The sequence below is a fragment of the Malaclemys terrapin genome, chromosome 7, assembly GCF_027887155.1.
Source record: "Malaclemys terrapin pileata isolate rMalTer1 chromosome 7, rMalTer1.hap1, whole genome shotgun sequence".
Lineage (NCBI taxonomy): Eukaryota > Metazoa > Chordata > Testudines > Emydidae > Malaclemys > Malaclemys terrapin.
In genome coordinates this window covers 124,785,321-124,810,946 of record NC_071511.1, presented here as the reverse complement: position 1 = coordinate 124,810,946, position 25,626 = coordinate 124,785,321, and the positions used below count along the sequence as shown (strand labels likewise).

Here is a 25,626-nt window from a genome sequence, read left to right as displayed (position 1 = left end):
TCTCGTTGATTCTTGACTCCGGGTGCTGAAGCGTTAGCGTCCTGCCGTGCTGACTTGAGATGCATTTGACTGCAGGTGCAAACAGAGGCCCATTTTGGGACAGATGGAACAAAGGGCCCTGCTTTCCATCCATCCTTCTGCCCAACACAGCTGAACGCCATGGGAAGTCAGAAGCAGCCGTGAGGCCTGTGCCAGACCTACCCTACAGGGAAGTCCAGGAATATTATTCCTTATGTGTTCCATTCTCTTGCTCACTCTTCCCTGAACCCGTGCTAGGGCAGCTATATTTCCAGTGCCTGAGGCGCACGTAGCCCCTCCCCTCCCATAACCCAGATTCTGATCTGTTACAAATTTACCGCAGCATTGCTCAATTCTGACTTCAATTCATTTACTCTGGATGTATCCCAGCGTCTCCCAGACCAGAATTTATGACTCGACCCCCTCTGCGTTTAACACAGGATACTTTACGTAGAGTTGGTCACATCTGCAGCACCAGCCGCGGCGTCCAGATGTTTCGTCTAGACCAGTATTTCCTGGTCCCTGGGGGAGGCTGCCTGATGGGGTCATGGCTTGTTAACACACTTAGCTGCGTCACAGGGGGACTCCTGGCCGAACACAGAGCTGGAAAGCCACTTCCCCTCCGACTGCAGCTGCCAACCTCCCCTTGGGCTTCCCGCCTGAAACAAGCCCGTCCAGCTGCTCTAGAGTGCAGAGGTGACGGGGGCCAGCCCAGGGGGGAGCTCTGTGGGGCTGTTTTTAGAGACTGACACGTTCAACCCTCAGCTCAGGGGCTTCAGATGATGCTGGTGAGCATCAAGGCCCAGCGCCAAAGAGCCGGGTCGAGAAAGCTGGTGACTATGAGATGGAGCCGTCCCCAGAGGGAGGAAGTGGGGCAAAACCTTCAGGGAGGCAGGAAGGGGGTGGGGTGCAGAAGCCCCTGACCCTCAAGAAACACGTACACTGGTTTTACCTGAACGAGGGCGACTGTAACTTTTCACACCCTCTCTCCAACCTTCTCCTCAAAGGAAACCCGCGCAGCACCTTCTAAAGACCAGCTGGGGAGCTCAGGCCTCGTCCACACTTCAAACGCGACAGCGGCCCAGCTGTGGTGCTGAGTGGAGATGCTCCCTACACCAACGGGGTTGTGAGGGGAAGGGGGGGGGGTCTCCCAGCAGCCTAGGTCATCCACCTCCCCGAGAGGAGGGAGACAGGGTGACGGAAGAACTCTTCTGTCAACCTAGTGCTGTCCGGACGGGGCCTTAAGTCGGCTTAACTGCTTCGCTCAGGGGGGTGGATTTTCACCCCCCTGAGCGCCATGGCTGGGTCGATGGAATTTTATAACTCTGCCAGGCCCCAGAAGCCATGGACTCAGTGGAGACACTGGTTTCCTGGCTCATCACAACAACCCGTAACTCACTAACTCTCCTTTGTCCTGTGGCGGCAGAAGGGATTATCCGCCCACTTCCCTCTGAATGGTCTCTTGCAACTCCTTATGTGTCACAGGGCACGTCTGCACTATAAGCGATGATAGGTCGATTAACAGCCACCGCAGTAATTATTTCGGTGGCTGAGTGGTCACACTACCCTCCTTCTGTCCACACCAGCAGCGCTTCCACCCACTGAAGAGGGGCAGTGCGGGGGGCTGAGATCCCTTCCAACCCTGCTGGGAGGCCAGCTGCCCCCCGGGGCTTCGTGCCTTCCTGCTCCCACCTGGGGCTACTCGCCTCGGTGGGGAGATCCTGGAGGGCAGGTGTGGGCACCATGCGCTCATCACACAGCACCTTGGGAGGCAGGGCTAGGAATCAGAGCGGAGCGCTAGTCCCGGCTCTTACAGCCGCGCTGGGTGAACTTCGAGTCGCGCCCCTCTCTGTGCCTCCCTTGGCCCGTCTCCCCGATGGGATACTGCTGCTCAACGCAGCGCGTGTGAGACGCTATGCTCTGTGTGCGGTTACAGAACTCACTTCAACAGTCAAGCAGCAGGAACGCTGGCGGTGCCTGGGGAGAGCTGGCCCCGTCCAGCAGCAACACCGCGCTGGGGCCTGGGCCTGCGGCGGAAGATTCCCAACGGGTGCGAGCGGCTGTCACACAACCATAGAGTAGCTGCAAGGAGAAGGAAACTGAAAAGCAGGGAGAGCAGAGGTCTGACTAGCCCCGGGGGATCCCTCCTGGTGGAGAAGGTGGATTCCCGGGAACCTTAGAAGAACAAACAAGACGGAGGAGAGAAGCCCTAGCACCAAAAGAGAGAGTCGTGAGACGAGAGGAACCCCGCCAAGATGAGTCGGGACCCCGTTATTGTTTCAAGGCCCTCATTACACCGTTCCCGAGCCTGGAGAGCAGGCTTAGGTCCCTCGTGACGCACGGTGCATCTCGCTGTGCTGTGGGCCGCACCCACAGTGCTCCTGGAATGGTCCCCGTGCTCCTGCCTGACGACCCAGCTCCTTCAGGAGCCACCCCTCTGCCCTGATCTCGGGTTCCCCGCACCCAGAGGGCACGGAAGGAAGTACTCACTCCACAGGCACTACGGAGGAAAACCCCAGACGGACCAATACGGGTCTGGATTTCTCTCCTCCCCAGTGACCACGTCCCCGATCCCCAGGACTTCTGTTTCAAGAGAGATTATGCAGATTCCAGATGGTGTGAAGATGCCTGGGTGGCCAAGAGGCCATGAACGCACAAATCCACAGTAATGGGCTATTCCAACATCTAGCCAGGTCCCTGTATGGGGGTAAGGAGCTGCCCCGGTACAAAGCTGCCAACCATTATCCCGCCATGAAACGCCACCAAGCCAATGTGGAGCCATGGTGCTCCGATTCAGGGAGTGGTTCTGGGATTCCAAAGATCACCAGGGATAGAACCAAATCATGTAAGATGAGGTGGCTTCAGCCCTGCCCTGCACTGTTCCCCTCTCCGTGTGGCCCCTGCAGCTGTCAGAAAGAGAGGGCAAAGACAGGGAGATCAAAACACCCCAACACAAGCAGTTTCCGGGGAGTGTGTGATCTCCAGCTGTTTATATTCTGCAGATACATGTTCTGTACAAGCATCGCTATTCACAGGCCGTCGATTGACACAGGGACGTGGTTTGCAGATTTGCATCTTAAGACGCTGAATGTTCTGAAGAAGCGTGAAGAATATTTTAGCACCTCCCTTAGTCTCTCCCCCCACCCCTGTGTGTGCATGCAAAGGCGCACCCAGGGTGTGTGTGGGAGGAATCACACATACACATCTAGGGACTGGACTGGCTCCGTCCTCAGCGGTTCACCAAGCCAATCTTTTATTTTGGAAGTTAACGTCTTGTCTCCAGCGCTCAGGTCACACACACAAAAAAGCCTTTAAAAATGGGAACGGAAGCAGGGACATGCAGCACCGGCAGGTACAGTGAGACGAGGTGTCAGCGCACAGCGCCCATGTGTCAGTGTGACTGTTGTTTGTCTCTGTTTCGCCGCTGGGTAGAGCATGCAGGGGAGGAGGCGAATGGCCGGGGCAGGAAGATCTAGGTGCAGTCTCATGGTGTGGGAACAAACCACCACTTTCCTCCCCCACCCCTGCGTGGCGCCTGTGCGCAGCCAGAGCCCTTTGTCCCCTCGCTCACAGCGGTCTGGGGACACCCAGAGACGTGCTTCACACGGATAAGACGTGACGTTCTGGGGGGGACAGTGACCTCTGTGGATAGAGGTTCCACTAAGCTATCTGCTCCTATCCCTTGGGCGGGGAGGGGAGCAGTCACCTGCACCATGAAACGCTTCTTCCCCGGCTGGCCCAGGGCAAAGCCTATTCCAACCAAACCGAAGGGCCGTGTTCAGCCGGCCTGGAATTCTGATCGCGCCGGCGGTGCTTGGCAGCTTGTGCTACGATTAGCTCCAGCCACCACCCCGGGTTCTGCATTTCATGGAGTGCCAAATACAGCCAAAAACGGAAGGGCCAAGCTAGAGCAGTGAGAGGCAGTGTAGCCTAGTGGCTAGGCCACTGCACCGAGACCTGAATTCCAGTCCCAGCTTTGCTACTGACCTGCTGTGTGATCCTGAGTGGGCAAGTCACATCCCTTCCCCTTGTCTTAAAGCCAACTGGCAAAGGGGCTCCAGGAATATCCGGATTCTGGTCTGTACGAGCCGGTGGGGCCTCTAGAGGCTACTGCAATAAAAAGTGACCCCAAAACACACACACCCCCGCACACTTCCCTGGGAAGGAAATATCCTTATTTTGTCAATTGCTCTGGGGTTGTGGCAGGTACAGAGATCTCTAGACAGCCTAGGGTGACCGGATAGAAAGTGTGAAAAATCGGGATGGGGGTGGGGGGTAATAGGCACCTATATAAGAAAAAGTCCCAAATATCTGGGATATCCCTATAAAATCAGGACATCTGATCACCCTAAGACAGCCTGAGGAAAACCTCACTGGGAGGGCGGGGTGGACTGAGAGCCACATAGAGAGACCAACAATTCAAACAGAGCAGGGACGCTTGGAACAATCTTTCAGACGTGAGGCGAGCGCCCCAGAATCCATTCGCCAATTCGTGCCCACACTCGCCCATCTGCTCAAAGCCTAGGCGATGGAGGGGACTGTCTAATAATAAGAATTCCTACCTCTTATAGCGCTGTCCCTCTTCAGATCTCACAGTGCTTTGCAAAGGAGGGCGGGAGCATTATCCCCATTTCACAGATGGGGAAACCGAGGCAGAGAGCAGTGCAGTGATTTGCCAGCAATTACCCAGCAGGCCAATGGCAGAGCCAGGAATAATACCCAGGTTTCCTGAGTCTCGGTGCCCTCCCCACTAGGCTATACTGCCCAATGCTACCTGTGAACACAACACACACAGGCAGGAACACCCCCCACAGCTCCAGAGAGCCCTGGTGTATCCCAAGCACTGCCCACAGCTGGCAAGCTTGCGCCCAGACCATGAAAGCACGACCCGGGCTCTGCTGGGCTGACAGGCCCGCGCTAAGTGGATTTTAATCACCTGGTGTGCTGGGCTTAGTTGCACTGTCTCGGTGCCATGGAGAGATGCTCTCCCAGCTGCTAGAGAGGAGAATCAAGTCAGCAGCCTAGATTAGCGAGGAACATACTAACGCTCGGCTAGCTGGAAAGAAACAGAAACAACACACAGGCGACCTTGGGCCACCACTTTTAACGACGTCGCCAGCTGATTCCGCGCGGCGAAGCATGCGCCTCTACTGCCAGGGGCAAGAGACACAGGCCCGTCAGCTCAGGGCCTCTATGGATATGTCTACGCGGCAGCTGGGCGCAGCGGGACCAGAGTCGGTGCTGCTGTTGGACCCTGGGCCTAGGGTTGCCAACTTTGTAATATTGAAAAACTGGACGCTCCAAGCAGGAATGCCAGAACCTGCCATAGGCGCCGACTCCGCGGGTGCTCCGGGGTTGGAGCACTCACGGGGAAAAGTGAGCGTGTGCTCCGCACCCACCGGCAGCCAAGCTCCCCCAGCGTGCTGCGTCCCCGCTCCTCCCCCTCCTTCCCAGCGTGTCCCGCCACCTAACAGCTGTTTAGCGGCGCTTATGACTTTCCGGGATGTGGGGGGAGGAGCGGGGATGCGGCGCACTCAGGGGAGGAGGCGGAGAAGAGGCAGGGCAGGGGCGGGGACTTGGGGGAAGGGGTGGAATGGGGGCAGAAAGGGGGCAGGGCTGGGGTGGGAAAAGGCAGGGACTTTGGGGAAGGGGTGGAATGAGGGCGGGGCGAGGGCGGTGCAGGGGCGGGGCTTTCCCTTCCTCCGCCTCTTCCCCGAGGCCCCACCCCTCATTCGCTCCTCTTTCCCCTCCCCCCATTGCTTGCAGCTTTCCCTCCACCGTCACCTCCACCCCAGGTTGGGAGAGACTCGCCCGCAGAGCCGGGGCTGGGAGCTGCAGGTAACTAATGCAGGTGGAGACAGCCCCAGCTGAGTAGGGGATGGCACAGGTGACAACTGGGTGCCTCCCCTGCCCACAGTAACCAGACTTTGGGTGCCCGGTCAGTAGATCTGACTGGACATTGTCAGGTCCCCATTTCGACCGGACTTTCCAGTCGAAAACCGGTCACCCGGCAACCCGACCTGGGCCATCTTAGCAAAGTTTTTGGCATTGCATTTCCTAGGATTTCTTTTCAAAGGTAGGAGTGCAGGTAGCCCCCAGGTTTCTCGCTCTTTGGGGTGCGTGGGCTTTTCACCAGCTCTCCTGGGTGTCCTGGGCTTTGGCCAGGAAGGACTCTTCTGCGTGCAGCAGTGAAGTGTTATCTCCCCCCGAGTCGCGCCAGCTGCCAGGCAGGCAAAGCGCACAGATGTCCTAAGGGGGAGGGAGCTCGTTCAGGCTCTGCTCGGAAGCTCCACCGATACCCACTGAGCAGGCACAGAACTTATTCTTCACCCCGGCACGTTCTCGCGCCCCGCCATCATCTAGCGAACAACGTGCTCCTGCATGGCGCAGCCCAGCCCACTTGGACTGAAGCCTTGGTAAGAGATAATGCATTCCGACTTTCTTTCTTAACAGCAGCACCAGAAGGGAGCCCTCCCCCACCCGCACCTTCCCCTCCTGCAGGAAGAGGCGAAGGATTTTAGGGTGTAGTGGTTTAAGCTCTGATACCATCTTGGGCTATTCCTTTCCCCTCTCTGTGCCTCAATTTCCTCATCAATAAACTTTTGGCAACGTTTAAAACACCGCCATAACAGAGGCTTCCCCGAAGAAAACCAAAAAACGGTGAGAGGGCCAAAAACCCGCCCCCATAGCTAAAGAGGGTAAAAGAGACGGTAAGAGGCAAAAAGACGAGAAGCCCAATCAAAACGGGAAGCCAAATCCTACTGAGGAGAATAGAAAGGACCCTAAACTCTGGCAAGTCAAGTGTAAAAGCATAATTAGGCAGGCCCAAAAAGAACAGAAGAGCAACTAGCACAACTAACAGCACATTTTTTAAAAAGCAACAGAGGGTCCTGTGGCACCTTTAAGACTAACAGATCTGTTAGTCTTAAAGGTGCCACAGGACCCTCTGTTGCTTTTTACAGATCCAGACTAACACGGCTATTCCTCTGAAACTTGACATTTTTTAAAGTACATCTGAAGCAAGAAGCCTGCCAAACAATCATTAGGCTCACTGCATAATCGGGCTGCCCAAGAAGCACTCAGGGAAGACAAGGCCGTTGCAGAGAAGCTAAATGAATTCTCTGCATCGGTCTTGACGGCTGAGGATAGGAGCGAGATTCCCGTACCTGAGCCCTTCTTTTTTGGTGACAAATCTGAACACCTGTCCCAGATTGAGGTGTCAACAAAGGAGATTTTGGAACAAACTGGTATTACTGTGTAATTTACGTCACCAGGACCAGATGGGATTCACCCCCGAGGTCTGAAGGAACTCGAATATGAACTTGCAGAACTACTGACAGGGGTCTGCAACCTATCGCTTAAATCAGCCTCTGTATCAGATAACTGGAGGGTAGCTAATGTAACACCGATTTTTAAAAAAGGCTCCAGAGGCGATCCTGGCAATTACAGGCCAGCGAGCCTAACTTCGGTACCAGGCAAACTGGTTGAAACTATAATAAAGAACAGAATTCTCACACGCAGAGATGAACACAATATGCTGGGGAAGAGCCTACACAGCTTTTGTAAAGGGAACTCACGCCTCACCAATCTATTGGAATTCTTTGAGGGGGTCGACAAGCATGTGGACAAGGGGGATCCAGTGGATATAGTGGACTTAGATTTTCAGAAAGCCTTTGGCAAGGTCCCTCACCAAAGCTTCTTAAGTAAAGTAAGCTGTCATGGGATAAGAGGGAAGGTCCTCTCATGGATCGATAACTAGTTAAAAGACAGGAGACAAAGGTAAGAATAAATGGTCACTTTTCAGAATGGAGAGAGGTAAATAGCGGGGTCCCCCAGGGATCTGTACTGGGACCAATGCTGTTCAACATGTTCATAAACGATCTGGAAAAAGCGGTGAAGTGGCAAAGTTTGCAGACGATACAAAATTACTCAAAATAGTTAAGTCCAAAGTTGACTGGGAAGAGTTACAAAGGGACCTCACAAAACAGGGTAACAAAATGGCAGATGAAATTCAATGTTGATAAATGCAAAGTAATGCACATTGGAAAACATAATCCCAACTATACATATAAAATGATGGGATCTAAATTAGCTGTTACCACTCAAGAGAGAGATCTTGAAGGGGTAGTTCTCTGAAATCATCCACTCAATGTGCAGCGGCAGTCAAAAAAGCAAACCGAATGTTGGGAATCATTAAGAAAGGGATAGATAATAAGACAGAAAATATCATATTGCCTCTGGTACGCCCACATCTTGAATACTGCGTGCAGATATGGTCGCCCCATCTCAAAAATGGTATGAGAGAATTGGAAAAGGTACAGAGAATGGCAACAGAAACGACTGGGGGATGGAACAGCTTCTATATTAGGAGAGATTAAAAAGACTGACTGTTCAGCTTGGAAAAGAAACGACCAAGGGAGGATATGACAGAGGTCTATAAAATCATGACTGGTGTGGAGAAAGTAAATAAGGAAGTGTTATTTACCCCTTCACATAACACACACAAACGAGTTATCACCCAATAAAACTAACAGGCAACAAGTTTAAAACAAAGAAAGAAAGTATTTCTTCACACAATATCCAGTCAACCTGTGGAACTCGTTGCCAAGGGATGTTGTGAGGCCAAAACTATAACTGGGTTAAAAAAAGAACGAGCTAAGTTCATGGAGGATGGGTCCATCAATGGCTATTAGCCATCCAGGGATGGATCACTGGATGATTCCCTGTTCTGTTCATTCCCTCTGGGGCACCTGGCATTGGCCACTGGTGGTGGACAGGACACTGGGCTAGATGGACCTTTGGTCTGACCCAGTATGGCTGTTCTTGTGTAAAATGGAACAATGACACCGAACTGCTTCGTGGCTAAGGGTTTATAAAGAGCTCGCTGGTTTTCAAAGCAGTCATGCCCTCAGCGGTGGATGTGTGAAGAAGCTGGGACCAACCTCCTGGCTCCAAGCCCTGAGCTAAACCCGCTAGCCCTCACGGCGCTCATGGGACATCTACTCATCTCAAATGTGAACTTTTAACCAAGTTCTCGGCTTCTCCTGAGCATTCGGCAGCGATATTTCAGCCAACACTTTTGCCGTTGCAAAGAAATTGCTGCAGTTACATGAAGGTTTCATTTTTCCATGAGAACTGAATTCTCCTTGCTCCATCAGCCTTTAAGCGAACACTGTGCAGCCGTTAGTTAATTAATCAGCCCTCTCATCATCCCTGTCAGGTAGAGGCACTTGCCTTGGCTTCACTTCCAAACTGTCTTGAAGTATTTAGCGGCATCTCAGGTGAGATGTCACCAAGCCAGCCCGCAGGGCAAAGGCCAAGCTCCCTTCTGTCCATCAAAGACAACTGCAAGACTCCCACTCCTTTCCGACAGTGCAACCAGGAGTCAGTCCATGGGCCGGGGAAGATGACACAGGAGGCTGGATGAACCAGTCCCGCCAAGAAAGCCATGGCATGGCAGGCCTGGAACTACCTATCTGACCACCCTCCAGCCCACCACAGGTGGAATTCACCCCTAGGCAGAGGGGCCAGGACAAGGCTTACAACCACCTTATGAGCTGAATTGGGGTTTATGTGGGGTGGATTGTGGCCCCCAGGCTGGCCCCCCTCTGCAGAGGGGACAAAATCCTCCCTTCAAGCCCCTGGGAAGGAAGCAGGTAGGGATGTCACAGGGAAGGTCAGTCTAATGCAATTGCTCTGGGAAGCTCTCGCATTCGGGGGCTGAGCACAGGCGGCCTCGCCAAAGAGCCTCTGTGCTCGAGGAGCTGCGGCCATATGTCCTTGTGCCGCAGGAGCCTGGGAAAGCGGAGACGCTGATGTCATCGGACATGCAGATGCTGTCGTGCCAACAGCTCCAATCTGGCACGTAGCAATCGGCAGCAGCTCCCAGACAGCACGCAGGGCAGGCTGATGGCTCTCCGCTTCCCCCTATGCCCCATCCCTCTCTCACAGCCGAAACACAAGGGGACCAGAGGCGAGGGGGAAATCATCGGCCTCATCCCCAGGGAGCCATCGGAGAGAGGAGGAGGGGGCACACCGCGAGCTCAGAGCACTGGCTGTTACACACCAGACCCCATTTCTTGTGCATCCTGGGCTTTGCATAGTGCTCACTGCAGGAGCTAAGCACAGATCTAAGGACCTCTGCCCAGGACCTTCCACTCCCCGTAGCCAGGCGGCCTTCACATCCGCCCGGCCATGCAGGCAACATGCACCAATGACGCACAGTGTCCGGCTGCTCTCTCAGGGGCAGGGATAAAACCAAACTTCCTTACCCTTATAGGTGATCGTCGTCCTTGGGGTCGCGTCCAAGTCCACGGCGGATCGTCGAGAGGGGTAGCCCGTTGTCGCGGCCGCCAACAGGACCAACAGGTACCAGGCCATACGTCTTCTCATCTTCCCGGGTGACCAAGGTCGTTGGTCTGCCGACAAACTCTTTGCCAGTGGACAGGAGCCAAGCTCACTGGAGATCGCCCCACCAGCTCCTGCGTGTCTCACGGCAAACCACGATCGTGCTCCTGAAATACAGAGTGGAAGCTGAGGAGCGGAACATGCCGATCCTTTCATCTGAGGATCTCAAAGCACTTCCCCAAACATTAAGCTCCACAACAGCCCCGTGAGACAGGGACTCATAGAATCACAGGACTGGAAGGGACCTCGAGAGGTCATCTAGTCCAGTCCCCTGCCCTCATGGCAGGACTAAGTATTATCTAGAGACCATCCCTGACAGGTGTTTGTCCAACCTGCTCTTAAAAATCTCTAATGATGGAGATTCCACAACCTCTCTAGGCAATTTATTCCAGTGCTTAACCACCCTGACAGTTAGGAAGCTTTTCCTAATGTCCAACCTAAACCGCCCTTGATGCAATTTAAGCCCATTGCTTCTTGTCCTGTCCTAAGAGGTTTTCTCCCGCCTCCTTGTAACAACCTTCTATGTACCTGAAAACTGTTCTCATGTCCCCTCTCAGTCTTCTCTTCTCCAAACTAAACAAACCCAATTTTTTTCAATCTTCCCTCATAGGTCATGTTTTCTAGACCTTTCATCATTTGTATCAGAGGGGGAGCCGTGTTAGTCTGGATCTGTAAAAGCAGCAAAGAGTCCTGTGGCACCTTAGAGACTAACAGACATATAGGAGTCTCCAATACGTCTGTTAGTCTATAAGGTGCCACAGGACTGTTTGCTGCTTTCATCATTTGTGTTTCTCTTCTCTGGGCTTTCTCCAATTTGTCCACATCTTTCCTGACATGTGGCGCCCAGAACTGGACACAATGCTCCAGTTGAGGCCCAATCAGCGCGGGGTAGAGCGGAAGAATTACTTCTCGTGTCTTGCTTACAACACTCCTGCTAATACAGCCCAGAATGATGTTCACTTTTTTTGCAACAGCATTACACTGTTGACTCATATTTAGCTTGTGATCCACTATAACCCCCCAGATCCCTTTCTGCAGTTCTCCTTCCTAGGCAGTCATTTCCCTTTTTGTATGTGTACAACGGATTGTTCCTTCCTAAGTGGAGCACTTTGCATTTGTCCTGATTGAATTTCATCCTATTTACTTCAGATCATTTCTCCAGATCATTTTGAATTTCATTCCTATCCTCCGAAGCGCTTGCAAGCCCTCCCCAGCTTGGTATCGGCGGCAAACATTATAAATGTACTCTCTATGCCATTATCTAAATCATTGATAAAAATATTTAACAGAACCAGACCCAGAACTGATCCCTGCGGGACCCCACTCGTTATGCCCTTCCAGCATGACTGTGAACCACTGATAACTACTCTCTGGGAACGGTTTTCCAACCAATTCTGCATCCACCTTATAGTAGCTCCATCTAGGTTGCATTTCCCTAGTTTGTTTCTGAGAAGTATTATCCCCTACTGATAGATGAGGAAACTGAGGCAAAGAGAGGGGACACAATTTACTCCAAGACACAGAATGAGTCAGTGGCAGGGGTAAGTATAGAAGTAAGTATAGCTCTGAGCGTCCCCTGCACTAGCCACTACATATCACTCCCTCTGGCTAGGGATTCTGTTCTGATAGGTTCTCCTCTTTCAACGGTATTAATCTGCTAAATTTAATAAACATGCACAGCCTATGGGAAAAACATTCCAATAGAAATCACACCTTACCAAACCCCAGAAGCCTGCTATCCTCATTAAATCCAAACGCACAAAGATCTACATCGCTACATTCTCCCATAGGCAAACGGTGGCCCACGTAGTTCAGAAATCGGAAGATGCCGTGCACCTGGGTAACAGCTCAGTTACTCATTCTATCTGCATCATAAATACAGCGTCTGAAAGGCTCAGTGCAGCCATTTCCGGAAGAGGCGGCATGGGAATAAACTGATGTATCCCTGCTCCCCCAGTTTTTTCTATGCAAGATGAACAAACACTTCACGTTTAACAATGCAATGAAATCTAAAATGAGGGGATCCTTTGTGTTTTATTACACCTTGCAATCCGAGCACTTCTGTTTAGATAACCGAGGTAATAAACATAATTAAAAAGAAGAAGTGGGACTTCCAGCCGTCCTTGTGGTACCAGAGTCTCTATTTGCATTCTGCATCCAGCACAGAGTCCTATGGAATGCATTGGACATTTAGGGCCAATATTTCAATCTCGTTTCGGCTAGTTCTTGTTTTCCTACTGTACTAATCTGCCCCACCTGAAAGAACAAGCTAATCTAGGACCAAATTAAAGCCAAAAAAATCCAAGAGGAAACACTTGAGGGAGTGGGCAGCCTGCGGAACTCCCTGCTGCATGATGTCATGAAGCCTGATCCAGGGTCTGGGTTTTTAGAAGATGCAATGCATTTATTACTAACCTTTGGACCTATCTAAGATGAGGAGCATTTGAGCATTCATGTTTCAGACAGCAAACTAGCGGGAGTCACTCCTCCAGTGAACTGCATTTACTGATTTGCCAGGTTCACCCACTATAGATTCCAGTTCAAGGTCTCGCTATCCCTCCATGCATTTGGGCCGGTTCCCAGAGAGATCGGCACACCCTCTACCACTACAATCTCCTAGGACAGCTCTGAACGACAGGAACAATGACAACGCCAGCGGGGGGCGGGGAGAAAGGCAGCAGACAGAATCAACCCAGGGACTGGACAATTTCAGTGTTTTCATTCGCTCCTGCAAGAGACCTCCCTGACTAAAAACCTCACCCGCTTCTTACAGTGAACTGTCCCTGCAAGTGTTTTCCATATGCCACCCACCCGCTCACCCCAGACAGGAGACCTGGGAACCAACCAAACTGCTTCTACAGGCAGGGAAGGAAGAGACAGAGTTAGGGTGAGGTCTATTTTTAACTGCTCGGGAGGCACACAGACACTGTGGAGATGGGTAGCGGACAACCGATTTCAAACGGGGGCAAAAGAGAATTACATAAGACCATAAGAACGGCCAGACTGGGTCAGACCAAAGGTCCATCTAGCGCAGTATCCTGTCCTCCGACAGTGGCCAGTGCCAGGTGCCCCAGAGGGAGTGAACAGAACAGGGCAATTTCAAGTGATCCATCCCCTGTCGCCCATTCCCAGCTTCTGGCAAACAGAGGCTAGGGACACCGTCCCTGCGCTTCCTGGCTAATAGCCATTGATGGAGTTACCCTCCAGGAACTTACTTAATTTTTTTTTTAACCCTGTTATATTTTTGGCCTTCACAACATCCTCTGGCAAAGAGTTCCACAGGTTGACTGTGCCTTGTGTGAAGAAATACTTCCTTTTATTTGTTTTAAACCCGCTGCCTATTAGTTTGTTTGGGCGAGCCTGGTTTGTGTGTTATGTGACGGAGTTAATACCACTTCCTTATTCACTTTCTCCACACCAGTCATAATTTTATAGACCTCTATCCTAGCCCCCCTGAATCATCTCTTTTCCAATCTGAACAGTCCCAGACTTTTTAATCTCCCCTCACACATTCCCCTAATCATATGTGTTGCCTTTCTCTGTAACTTTTCCAATTCCAATATATCCTTTTTGAGATGGGGCGACCCGATCTGCAGGCAGTACCCAAGATCTGGGCATACCATGGATTTTTATGGAGGCAATATGATATGTTCTGTCTTATTATCTATCTACAGTATAGATCTCATTAGAGGCAGAGCTACTTGCCTAAGGTTCTGGGGAGGTCACTGGAAGAGAACCCAGGTGGTTCCAGGCTCCTGCACAAGCCCTCAACTGCGTCTGTGCAAGGTGAGGCAAGGTTACCAGAGCAAAACCCCCTTGACAATTGTAGCTTATTTCCAAGACAGCAAGTTGTGATCACAGCCACACCATGGAGTTAAAGGTGCAATGCCTCTGATTCATGACATGTGACGCCGTTTCCAGACAGCAGCCGTCGTTAACGGAACATGTTGCATTCGTTAAGCCAAACCAGTTGCAGCAACTTGCTAAACCGTAAGCCAGAGGTGGAAACCATCAGCAAAAATCTTCCCGCCCTCCCCAAGTGCCGTGTCGTTTTCTAGCAAGTCTAGGGAAAGGTGTGAATTCCTGCTAACACCAAAGCAGAGGGCGTGCATGGCGCGCCGGCTTCCCGATCCCTTGGAGTTTTGCTGCAGCTGGTCTTCTTCCAATTCAGAATATTGTGGCAAGAAACAGGGCCCTCCGGTGCACCTGCCCAGGCTGAAAGCATGTGGGCAGCAAGGACCAGCAGACAGCTAGTGACACCAAAGGGAGTCAGCTCTGCCCAATGCCTCTGGCTTGAACAGTCACATTGCTCCAGCCGCGTGAAAGGAAGGATATAGCACTGCGGTTTCCTTATCATCCAGAAACTTACCCAGCCGTCCCAAGGGAGAGCAAAGCCACTTAGACACGCAGGAGGGAGGAGAGACTTGGCAGGGCCGGCCGTTTGCTCCAGCTTTAAGCTTCTAGCTAGCTAAATCGGGAGCAGGGGGCAGCAGGGGACGTGGCAGCTGTGAGCCCCACATGGAAGACAATCCTGTGATAGGAGGGCTGGGGGTTAACTCTCACCTGAAAGACGGCGCCCCCTACTGCCACGCTGCAGGAATACGTCCAGTAGCAGCCCAGAGAGAAGGCTGCGGCCTGTTGACTGGCACCTCCTGCAGCTGCCCCCAGTGTTCCCCCTACAGGTCTCACTGACCAGCCCCGAACCCGCTTACGGGAAGCTGCAGAGCTCAGAGGGAGGCCGAGATACTGCAGGAGGCAGAGAGCGATTGCAAACATTTCAGGTTCTCTTTCACACCAGGAGGGGTGGGCACAGAGAGGAGCGGTAGCCAAGTCGGGCAGCCAGACTCCGTTCTCTTTATTTCACAGCTTCCGAGCTGTTCAGACTCCAATAAAAGCCGTCGCCTCTGATCCCTGCCAGCTTTTCAGTGCTCTCCAGCACGGCGAGTAAGTCAGCGAGACTCTCCACGCTTTTATCGTGGCAGCTTTTGAGTTCTGAGCAATGCCGACTCGTCCCAAAGGATCACAAAGAGACAGAGCTAGCATTTAGCTTCTCTGCGAGCCACCGGTCACAGCAGGAACTCGGTCACTTAATGATTCAAAGCGAGGGAAGCGCACGTTAGACGTTCCCCTGGAACATCACGGGCCTGCTACGCTGGCTCATAGCCAGGCCATTTTTCTCTCCACTTATGTGGTTCGAAAGCACTGGCCGTATGTAGGTTAATCTCTCACCAGCACCTTTCAAAATTAGAGAGAGAGAGAGAGAGAGATTCACACCTCCACTACTGACAATGCAGCAGCTGTGTCAACTGCACAGGACTTTAGGACAGGAAGTGAGAAGTGCCACCTCCAGCTGACACTGGTAAGGAATTTGAAGGAGACAAAGTGACTGGCTGGGTGGAATTCGGGCAGGACACACGGACAGACCACTCCTGCCTCCTGCGTAGCCATGTGGGATATAACAGGGGTTCTCAACCTTTTTCTTTCGGAGGCCCCCCAACATGCTATAAAAATTCCACGGCCCACCTGTGTCACAATAACTGGTTTTCTGCATATAAAAGCCAGGGCTGGCGTTAGGGGGTAGCAAGCAGGACCCCACGCCACGGGGACCCCCACAAAGCTAAGATGCTCAGGCTTTGGCTTCAGCCGCAGGTGGCAGGGGTCAGGGACCTGGGTCTCAGCTTTCTGCCCTAGGCCCCGGTGAGTCTAATGTCAGCTCTGCTTGGTGGACCCCCTGAAACCTGCTCGCAGGGCCCCGGATCCCTGGTTGAGACCCACTGGGATATATCATGGCTGCACGTGGTTAGAAGCTTGCCCAGCAGATGGCACCGGCAGCCCAGCGCCCCGTGGCAGCATCAGGACACCGCTGGCCCAGGCACAGGGCTTTCCCCCTTTCAGAGTCAGTTCAGCCCTGAATCCTCCATGCCTCTGGGAGGTTCTGTCCCTGTTTCGCAGACAGACGCTGCGGCAGAGAGATTCAGCGATCTCCCAAAGCCACGGGGCGGGTGCTCCTGGCTCCCAGTACAATGCTCAGCCGTCCAGTCTTCTGTCCCCGTCTATAGTCCCCCGCTGCCAGGAGGCTGGGGCATGCTCGGTCGGACCCTGCTTTTGCTTGCAAACCAGGGCGGCACGGCCAGACCCTACAGTCTCTAGAGATTTTACGCGTAGGTTAGAGACCTTCACCCCCTGCAAGAAGTGTTATGGAGAAAGATTTCTCAGCCTGCCACCAGCCTCTGGAGCAGAGGGGAGGCCCATGGGACAGGAGGGGTTTGTTCCCATTACCGGCTGGGAATCCATCTGCTTCAGAATGGGAAGCAGGAGAGGCTTGGCTTTCAGGTCCCTCCCCGTGACTGATCCCTACAAGGTATCGCTTTCCTCTTGGGTCTGGGGTCCCTTCTGGCCGTAAACTCTGTGCCTCAGCGCAGCACCTTGCTCCGAGCTGCCCTGAAGCCAGGGCCGCCCGGGGGGGGGGGGCGGGGGGGCAGTGGGGCAATTTGCCCCAGGCCCTGGGCCCCACAGGGGCCCCCACAAGAGTTTTTCAGGGCCCCTGGAGCAGGGTCCTTCACTCGCTCCGGGGGCCCCGGAAAACTCTCGCGGGCCTGGGCTCCCGGAGCTTCTTCCACTCCAGGTCTTCGGCGGCAATTCAGCGGTGGGGGGTCCTTCTGCCCCGGGACCCGCCACCAAAGTGCCCCGAAGACCCACGGCAGGGGGTCCTTCCGCCCCAGGACCCGCCGCCGAAGTGCCGGGTCTTTGGCGGCGGGGGCCTCCCGCCGCCAAAGACCCCAGGCTCCCTGAATCCTCTGGGCAGCCCTGCCTGCAGCAGGCTCCCTGGAAACCACACCAACAAGGTTCCTTTCATGGCAGGTCGTGAGTCACTGTACTGGTGCCACTCCTGCCTGGGAAGGGCGGCTCAGTGGTCAGAGCAGGGGAGGTATTTGGAGTCGGACTCGTGGGCCCTACCCTCAGCTTCGCCACTAACTGCCCTTGGGCACATCAACAAGCCGAGGTAAAGCCGGGACAATGCCACGGCCCAGCGCACTGGGAGACTTACTGCTTTGCAAGAGCCGCCGATGACTGGTGCTACGGCAGCGGTTCCCGAACCATGGGCCGTGCACCCAAATGACATCACTCCCTCAGCTGTTGGGATCACCGCAAGCCCTAGTGCACAGGGGATGCCATTTTGCTCCACCCAGTGTGACCTCACACGCTCTGGTGCTCTTCACGATGGTGCCCTCCATGCTGCCGGGGCCAGGAAATAATTCATTACAATGGGGTTGAGCCGGCAAAAAGTTTGGGAACCCCTTTGCTGTGGGAAGGTGACGTGATAATCTCTATTACGCTAGCATCTAGGGACCGATCCTGGATTGAGGCCCTGCTGCGCTAGGCACTGTACATCCCCCACACCCTGAAACGACTGACCCTGCCGCAAACAGCTTACAACCTGAGTAAGAGACAAGTGACTGCCAGGGGAAGCACAGGGAAACAACTGGTCGGTACAGGCAGCGGTCGTGGGCACAGGCACCTGGCCTGTGCACGGGGGGTTACGGTAACAATCCTGTTCCAAGGGGCCAGATGTACCCGCTGCGTCGTGCACAGGAATTCTGTCTTTAGCCCTATGGCAGGCAGCAAGCCTGAGGCTTTGCCCCTCCCGCCTGTAAGCGGCTACCCAACTGCTTCGTGGAGGCTGCTGGGCTCTCGTGCTCGGAGCACAAGGCTGGGGTCTACTCCCCGTTCCACCACTGACTCACACGGGAGCCTTTTCCCTGCTTCCCGAAGCCGGGCTACATGCCCACAGCTTCGAGAGCTACCGCAGGAAAGTACCAAGTCGCCTTGGCAGGGGGTTAGCCTAGCCGACCCTCGCGGGCCCTTCTAACCCTAGGGCTCTATGGAGGATGGTTCTGTGACACTCGAGCCGGGGCTGCTGGAAGGGATTCACGGAGAGGGGAAAGCGCGGAACAGGAACTGCTTGGCTCTCTCTCTCCCATACACTCACGGCGGCTTTCCTTTGGAGGAGACCAGCTGCCACCACTTACTCACCACTTGGCACTGGTCTCGCTGGCGGGCCCCCCGTGCTGCCAGTGCGTGCTGGAGACCACCCAGCCATCGGCGTTCGAGGGCGGATATTTGCAGACTGTCGCTTGTTACAGCTAGGCTGTACCAACACAAACGGCCATGTTTATGCAACAACAAGCTCCGGGCAGCGCCGCAGGGGCCTGACTTTCACAGCAAGAACGTCTCCGTGCCTGGGATAACGGGGAGGCTGGTCTCCATCGAGGGATCTAACTGGAGATCGGCCGGAGCAGCACGCACTTGGCTCAGCTGGAAGTTAAACCAGCAGCGAGCTGTGTTTTCAGTGGGCGGAGTTAAGTACGTTGTACCAGACATAACGGGAGCTTGAGTTACATGCCAGGTAGGGAGGTCCTGGACGACCTTCCCACCCAGCCCTGGTCCAGAGCATTCCTGGTGTTATTCCCATTCCGAGGCTCACGCAGGGTGAGGACAATTCACTTCCACTCTGAGCCACAGGCCCTCCCCCCACACACTAGTCCAGATCCAGGCCACCCAGCAACACTGCATCACACAGGTGGCGCATGTGCACAGAAGTGAGGAGAAGCCACCAAATTCGTTATCACCCATGACCCAAGGTTGCACCTGGCAACGTTTCAGGAAAGTAGAGCTTATTTCATGGCTGGGTGGCTGGAGGAACTTGGGCTGCTCTCCTTGCTTCCTGACTCAAGGGAGGGTAGCATCTGGTCCGACATTCCTTGCGCACCCCAAGAGCACCGTGGGAGTTGAGGGGGTGACGGGCTGTGCGCAAGGGCAGAAGGGGCTTGCCAGCCCTCGGATCAGCCGCCTTTTACAACATCATTCCTCGTTGCTTTGATCTGCAATGCCAGCTTCCCTAGGCATTCTGGCCTGATGGCTCTGGGGGCTGAGAATTATCTTCTTTAAGGTCTGGCCTAAACTTTTCCTTCCTTTGCCTTCAGGCCCTTTTTTGCACAGCTGATCTGCGTGAAGAGTACTGTGTAGGAGAAACAATTGATCGTAGTCCCGCGGCAGAGCTGGAGGGGGAAAGGAGGGAATTGCTGGCTCTGAAAATGAAACCAATGAAAAGATAAAAAAACCAAACAGGCCGTTTCCGGAGAACCTCAGCAAAGATCGCTCCCTGCTGCATTTGGCCTAAGAAAGAAGCAAGTCGGAGAACGGATCCGCCGTGGTTGGCTGGCCTAGAGCTGATGCGGTGTCTGAACTGCCAACGGTATCGGCCCACGTGAAGGGATTTCTGCTGATTTGCTCACCAGCTCTGCACGCAGAGATCGGCACTTCCAGAGGCGAGAGGGCTGCAGACAGACAGACAGACAGACAGACAGACACACGGAACTAATCTAGGACAGAGATGTGAGCTTTAATCTGGGTGCATCTCTGCCTGCTCAGTTAGTCACTTTCCACTCCGCTCTCACATCCTGCCGGGGCCTGGGAAGGCAGGTGGCTGAATTGGATCGGAGGGGAGGGTTTTCCTGGGAAGAGCCGCGTTAAGGTTGTTCAGCCTGATGGAAGGAGCGTTTAGACAGGAGGTCTCCCCTGCTCCCTGTCTGCCCTGGAACGGGAGAAGAGCCACCGTCCATGTCCCTTATGGCACGGAGGATAAATTTCCAGCAGCACTAGGAACACAAGCAGGCCGGGTTTAACACAGCACACGTGCTTCACACGCACCAGGTCACCTCCACAACCCCTAGTTCTAGACCCCAGCCCAGGCGCTTCCCGGCACTGTGTGGCACGCTCGGTGTCGGCAGCAGAGCAGGGCGGAGGGCCACAGTAACAGAACGGGGGAGGAGGAGACTTTTCATTTTACCCACATAACTCTAGCGACGCCCCACGAAATGCATCCACGGGCAGGGCCCATTTGGCCGGCGGCAGAGGAAGCTCAGGCCACTGGGGCTAAGGGGACCCGGGGCGGGAGAGCTTTTCGGCCACTTTGGCCAGCTAATAGCGGTTTTGGAGGTGGGCGGGGGCAGGAGGAACCCCGCTCCCCCCCAGGACAACGCTTCAGCCCTTTCCCTGAGAGGCAGAGCACCGTCAGCCAGGAAGGCCCAATCTTCCTGCTGAATGGCAGATGGCGTGAGGGAGAAGTAGAGAGAACCCTCAGGCTATGACAAAGCTGGGTCCGGTGGAGAGAGACAGAGGGGGCTGCCGCTCGTCCCATACGGCTCATTCTGCAATTTTCCCTTCTGTCTAGTCAGAGTCAGGGCTCCGCTGTCAGAGCATCTCTCTGAAGCCCAAGAAGGTGCTCCAAGTTGCCAGCTTCCGGGGCCCAAAGGTAGCTCGGTTACGTCTACGTGTGCTGCAATCGCACCTCCCGACTGCAGTGCAGACAGACTCGAAGGGCGGGTCTACACTTAAAATGCTGCATCGGCGCAGCTGTAGCGCTTTAAGGAAGCTGCTCTCTTGTCAGTGTAATTAATCCTACCGAGAGGCGGTAGCTGTCCACATGGGCGCTTAGATCGGTGTAACTATGTCACTCGGGGGGGGGGGGGATTTTCACACCCTGGGGCAGCGTAGTTACACCGAAGTAATTCCGTGGTGTAGACCTGCCCTAAGACTCCTCTCCAGACAGGGACAAAGAACCCAGCAAGTGTTCCCTAACCCAGAAGGACACTTTCCCCTTCAGCTGAAAGATTTATTGGATGTGATGCAAGTGGAGAACCAAGTCACCAGGCGTGTAGCTCCCTGCATTGTACATTTCAAAACCAAAGCCTGGGCCAGCCTCTTCGGACAAGAAAAGCTAGCCAGGAACAAACCTGACCAGGTGGGGAAGAGAGTGAAAAGATCCAGATGTTTTCAATTTCCCTACCTCCTCCTGCAGCCCGAGGGAGCTGGACGCCCCCTTTCATGAGGCAGCATCTGTTCACAAAGGCAGCCCTTTCCTGTACAGCCGGATTCATGCGAGAGACAAGGGAAGGGGAGGCAATATCCTTTACTGGCCCCCAGCCTCTTTGCAATGAACATGTGGAGTCTCGTAACAAGACTTGTTCAGCTTTGACGCGGCTGTGTCCTATGCCTTCAGATTACGGACGGGTGCTGAGACGGGACGGGGAAGGCGTCTCTGAAGTTGCAAGTCACAGCGGGGAGACTTGAGCGGACAGGGCCTTCAGGTGAAGCCATTTCAGGCAGTGACCACAACGAGAGAACCAGAAACAAAAAGGAGCGGCGGGAGAATACAGGAGCAATTTGGCACCTTAGCTGAGTTGTTTCTAGGGTGAGCGAGTTTCCCAACATTATTCCACTAGATTTCAGCATACGTTGCCTGGAAATTCAGCATCTGTCTTGGATTCCGTTCCAGTAGGGAGGACATTCCGGCCAAACCCCCACGTAACATGCCAGTGACCTGATCCGGTCCAGCAAACCCGTCTAATCTGGCCGTGCCTGATACCCTGTGTTTCAGAGGAGGGTGTAAAACCATAATGGAGGGAGCCAATTAAGCCTTGTGGTGTGTAGGGAAAAGCCCACTTCCTGGCCTCCCACAGTAGATCAGTTTACACCCCCGAAGTATGGAGTTCAACACACCACGAGAAGGGGAAACCTGAACTGCTGTCCACAAAGAAGGCAGGAGGATTAAAACAATCCAGCCACACAAGATTGAACTTGCTGACCTGCAGCAGCGGCGAACTCCAGCCGGTTTAGTGGTAACTAGGGTGATGTGATTAGGTGCCCGACGTGCTCAGGGCATGAGATACGTTACAAACACAGGTGCTTGCCTCGAAGAGCTTACACGGCCGGCCGCCGGGGCGGGGAGCACAGCATGGTGTGCAAGGAAAGGGGGCGAGGCGGGTTGCAGCACCGTAACGTTGTGCAACCCAAGTGTCTGATGCTGGTGTTGCACTACACGACCCCTTGTTTTCACACTAAAGGTCAGGGCCTGACCCATATGACATGCCCTCGAGGCTCCCAGCTAGATAATTATTCCTCTGGGATACTTCAAGGCTAAGCAACCCTAGTGGGGCTGCCATCTGCAAGCCTTGGACTGAGCAGGACATGGGCTGAACAGGGCTGGGGGAGGAGCGAGGCTGGGGGTGTGGCACTTCCTCACGCCCGGGCCTCGCTGCATGTCCCCCTGAATGTTCCTCAGCTCCCCTTGGGGGACATGCCCCACAGTTTGGGGACCACTGCTTTAGAGGGAGTGCAATAGCTGTCATCACCATGGTCAGTATATGTATTGTGGTTGTGGAGCAGGGCACCAAGGTTGGAAGACAGGATACTGGGCTAGATGGACCTTTGGTCTGACCCAGTCTGGCCGTTCTGAGGCTCTTATGTTGTGTTCTAAGGGGCCTCTAGTGAATCCTTAGTCCTCGCACACAAGCTGTGGCACAACCAATTCCAACCTTCCCGACTCTCCCAGCATAGACGGGGGCAAAGTCTAACCCTGATTATCTCTGGTCGAGACAATCCCCCAAAACCTCAGCTCGTTCCATCGGCTCCATGGCTGGGATTGTGCCTATGTTTTCCCTGCTGCATCATAAACCACCAGCTTCTGGTTTCATCCCCAGGGCCTGTTAAGCAGAAAATTGGCTCCACTATATAAAGATGTCTTTAAATATCCACCAGGGGCACGGCCAGTGGGGAGGGGAATGCCAGGAGATACCTAATAACGGGCTGGAGCTTCGAGAGCTCAGAACCCCGCCAGCCGGGTGCGTCTGGAAGTCCAGTCGGGCCAACGCGACTGATGGGAAAAGACACCATCAGAGAGAAACCGAGAGAGACTCAGCCCAGTCCTGTCACTGACCCTGCACCACACAGGCAGGGAGCCCCCAGCCTTTTAAACGGACCCTCACGTTAATAGCTTCTTTGCAGTCCCAGCGTATAGCACACGTCAGCCAGCGGGCCCGAGGGGCGTCACAAACATGGCACAAGCATCACCCACCGGTGAGGTGGCCGTTCGACCCAGTTTAGAGTGGCTCGAACAAGGTTATATGGAGAGTCCGCCAGAACCAGGAATGGACCCAGCCATCCCCAGCTCAGTGCCTGGTTCTAACCACTCAGCCGCACTCCCTTCCTGTGCCTGTGGGCACGAGTGACTTCCTTTGCTCCAGTGCAGAAGGAGCAAAAAGCTTTTCTGAGAGATGGCCGGTGAGGTGAGCTGTCACTGCAGTGCCCGGCTTCCAAGGGGCAGAGCCCGGGTGGAGAGTTCTCCACAGGGCTTTGCCAGGGCACTGTCTTTCAGGGAGCTGGAGTCTTTCAGATGCCTCCGAGCAAAGCACACCCAAGGAAGCCACCTGCCTGCGTTCTCGGGTCATCTCTGCAGCCTCTGCTTTTCCCCAGGGTTTCCCTCCCTGCGATGCGCCCACCGTTTAGAGAGAGATTGAAAATCAGACTCTTGCTAACATGCCCAACGCAGCCATCCCCGGGGCAGGCGACTGCCTGGAGGACCAGCTCCCGTTACCGCCCCAGTAGCCGCTGTTAGAAGCCTGGACGCCCATGAGCCCTGCCCTGCCCGTCAGCGCTATGGCAAAGACACGTGGGCTCCTCACGTGCCGAGATACGGGAACATGTTTGTTTCACTCAACCCTTGAGCTTGAGTTTGGGCTCAGAGCTGTCCCCCCACATCCTGCTCTATACTGGGTGAACTGGAAGCTGTGCCCATGGCTTCTGCAGGGCCTGGGGCCAGCTCTTCCCAGCAGGGCACTGGGGAGGGAGAACGAAAGGGCCCCAGAACCCCACACCGAGGGCTTCAGAGACACTGCAAGCACCACGCTGCTGATAGATGAGGGTGAGTCTAACCCCACGCCTGGCTGAAGCGGCCTGAGCTACGCAGGGTCAGGTCCGGGCAGCGTTTGAGAGAGACCTCCCAGGAGAAGCCAGAACGCGGCAGGCAGTGGGGACGGTGGGTCAGTTGGTGGTTTTCCTCCCTCTGAGAGGGAGCCACAAATCAACGCGCCGGGCTGGGCCATCCTGCCGGGGGTGCAAACCAGACTCCAAACACTCGTGGTCCTGGAAGATTGCAGGGCACGTTTTGCATGACGAGGGGCCATGGAGCCCCTTGATGTTCCACCCCCCCCCCGTAGCTTTGACTGGATACTGTCCTACGCTTTACTCCTCAGGCTCACAGGCACTGCCCGGTGTCAGGCGTCGCAGAGCGCCCCCGCCTGCCCAGAAAGGGAGAGCTGGTTGGGAGAGTCCCCTGCGCTCCCCAGCCCCTATGTCACCCCGGCTTTCTCAGGAACGTCTTTCACCAGCCTGTGCTGGCACCTGGTACGACCCGGACAGTCTCCTCGGAGGAGTTACCTGCAGCCCCGGCCTCATTGGCGCAAGCCCAGCACTGGGCTGGAGCCGTCGGCTCTCGGGAAGGCAGCAGAGACATTCCCAGCAAAGAGCATTTCCCAGCGGCACGGTGCCAGCTGGCTTGGCTTCCCACTGCCGCTGGGCTTTGGAGACTTGAAGCGCGGGGCGGGGGGGGGAGAGGAAGACTGAGTGAATGGGTTTCCCAGGCCCTTCTCCGTTCTCTGCCAGCACAATGCTCCCTGCTCACACGGCTCCTCGATCATAAGCCAGTGGAGGATGCATTCGTGGAAACACCCAGGGTAAGACCCCTGGCAGCACGAGCCAATGCCGAACGATTCATGCAAGGCTCCTGTTCTCCAGGGGGTTGGACGCCTGGCCCTGGACTCCATGCACACGGGGCCACGTTCAGAGACCAGCCATCCCAAGGCAGATCCAGCACCAGGGCCGGCCTACCCCTCCCCACCCCACCAACAACCTCAACCTTGTTACGAGAGCACCTGCACGGACTCGCCCTGCGTGCCCATCCAGTCCTGGTCCCTCTGTCCCGAGGGCTAGTCGAGCTGCTGCATCAGAAACCTGATGGGGACCCACCAGCTTGTCTCCCCCTAGGCCGGCCGATACCAGAGCAAAAAGCAGAGGGTGGGCAAGGCCTGGGACTGAGTGTGTGAGCGGCAGAGCTGGCAGTGCTACGGCTGGAGAAGCAGCCGCTCAGCGAGACAGAGCCGCGCGTACCGATAACACCCAGGCTCGTGCATGTTCGCTTCAGAGGACCAGGCCTCACGTGCACTGGAGAAGGGGGGCCCGTGGCTAGGACGGTCCTCGCAGTCAGGTGCCCCTTATGCAGCATCTCCCCCAACAGCCAGCGAGGGAGGAAATACCCGACCCTAGTGAACTCACCACGATTCAGATCCACTTATGTGGGCCAGC

The 25,626-nt window shown here is 54.7% G+C and overlaps 1 protein-coding gene across 1 annotated transcript in view; it reads right to left on the bottom strand.

Annotated features, from left to right (window-relative positions):
- SEMA4G (semaphorin 4G) overlaps window positions 1–25,626 on the bottom strand; it is an 87,461-nt gene that overhangs the window by 45,965 nt on the left and 15,870 nt on the right. The window contains exon 2 of the mRNA XM_054034558.1: window positions 10,290–10,532. Within this exon, the coding sequence (XP_053890533.1) occupies window positions 10,290–10,410 (121 nt within the window). The 5' untranslated portion in view covers window positions 10,411–10,532. The remainder of the gene's footprint in view (window positions 1–10,289; window positions 10,533–25,626) is intronic.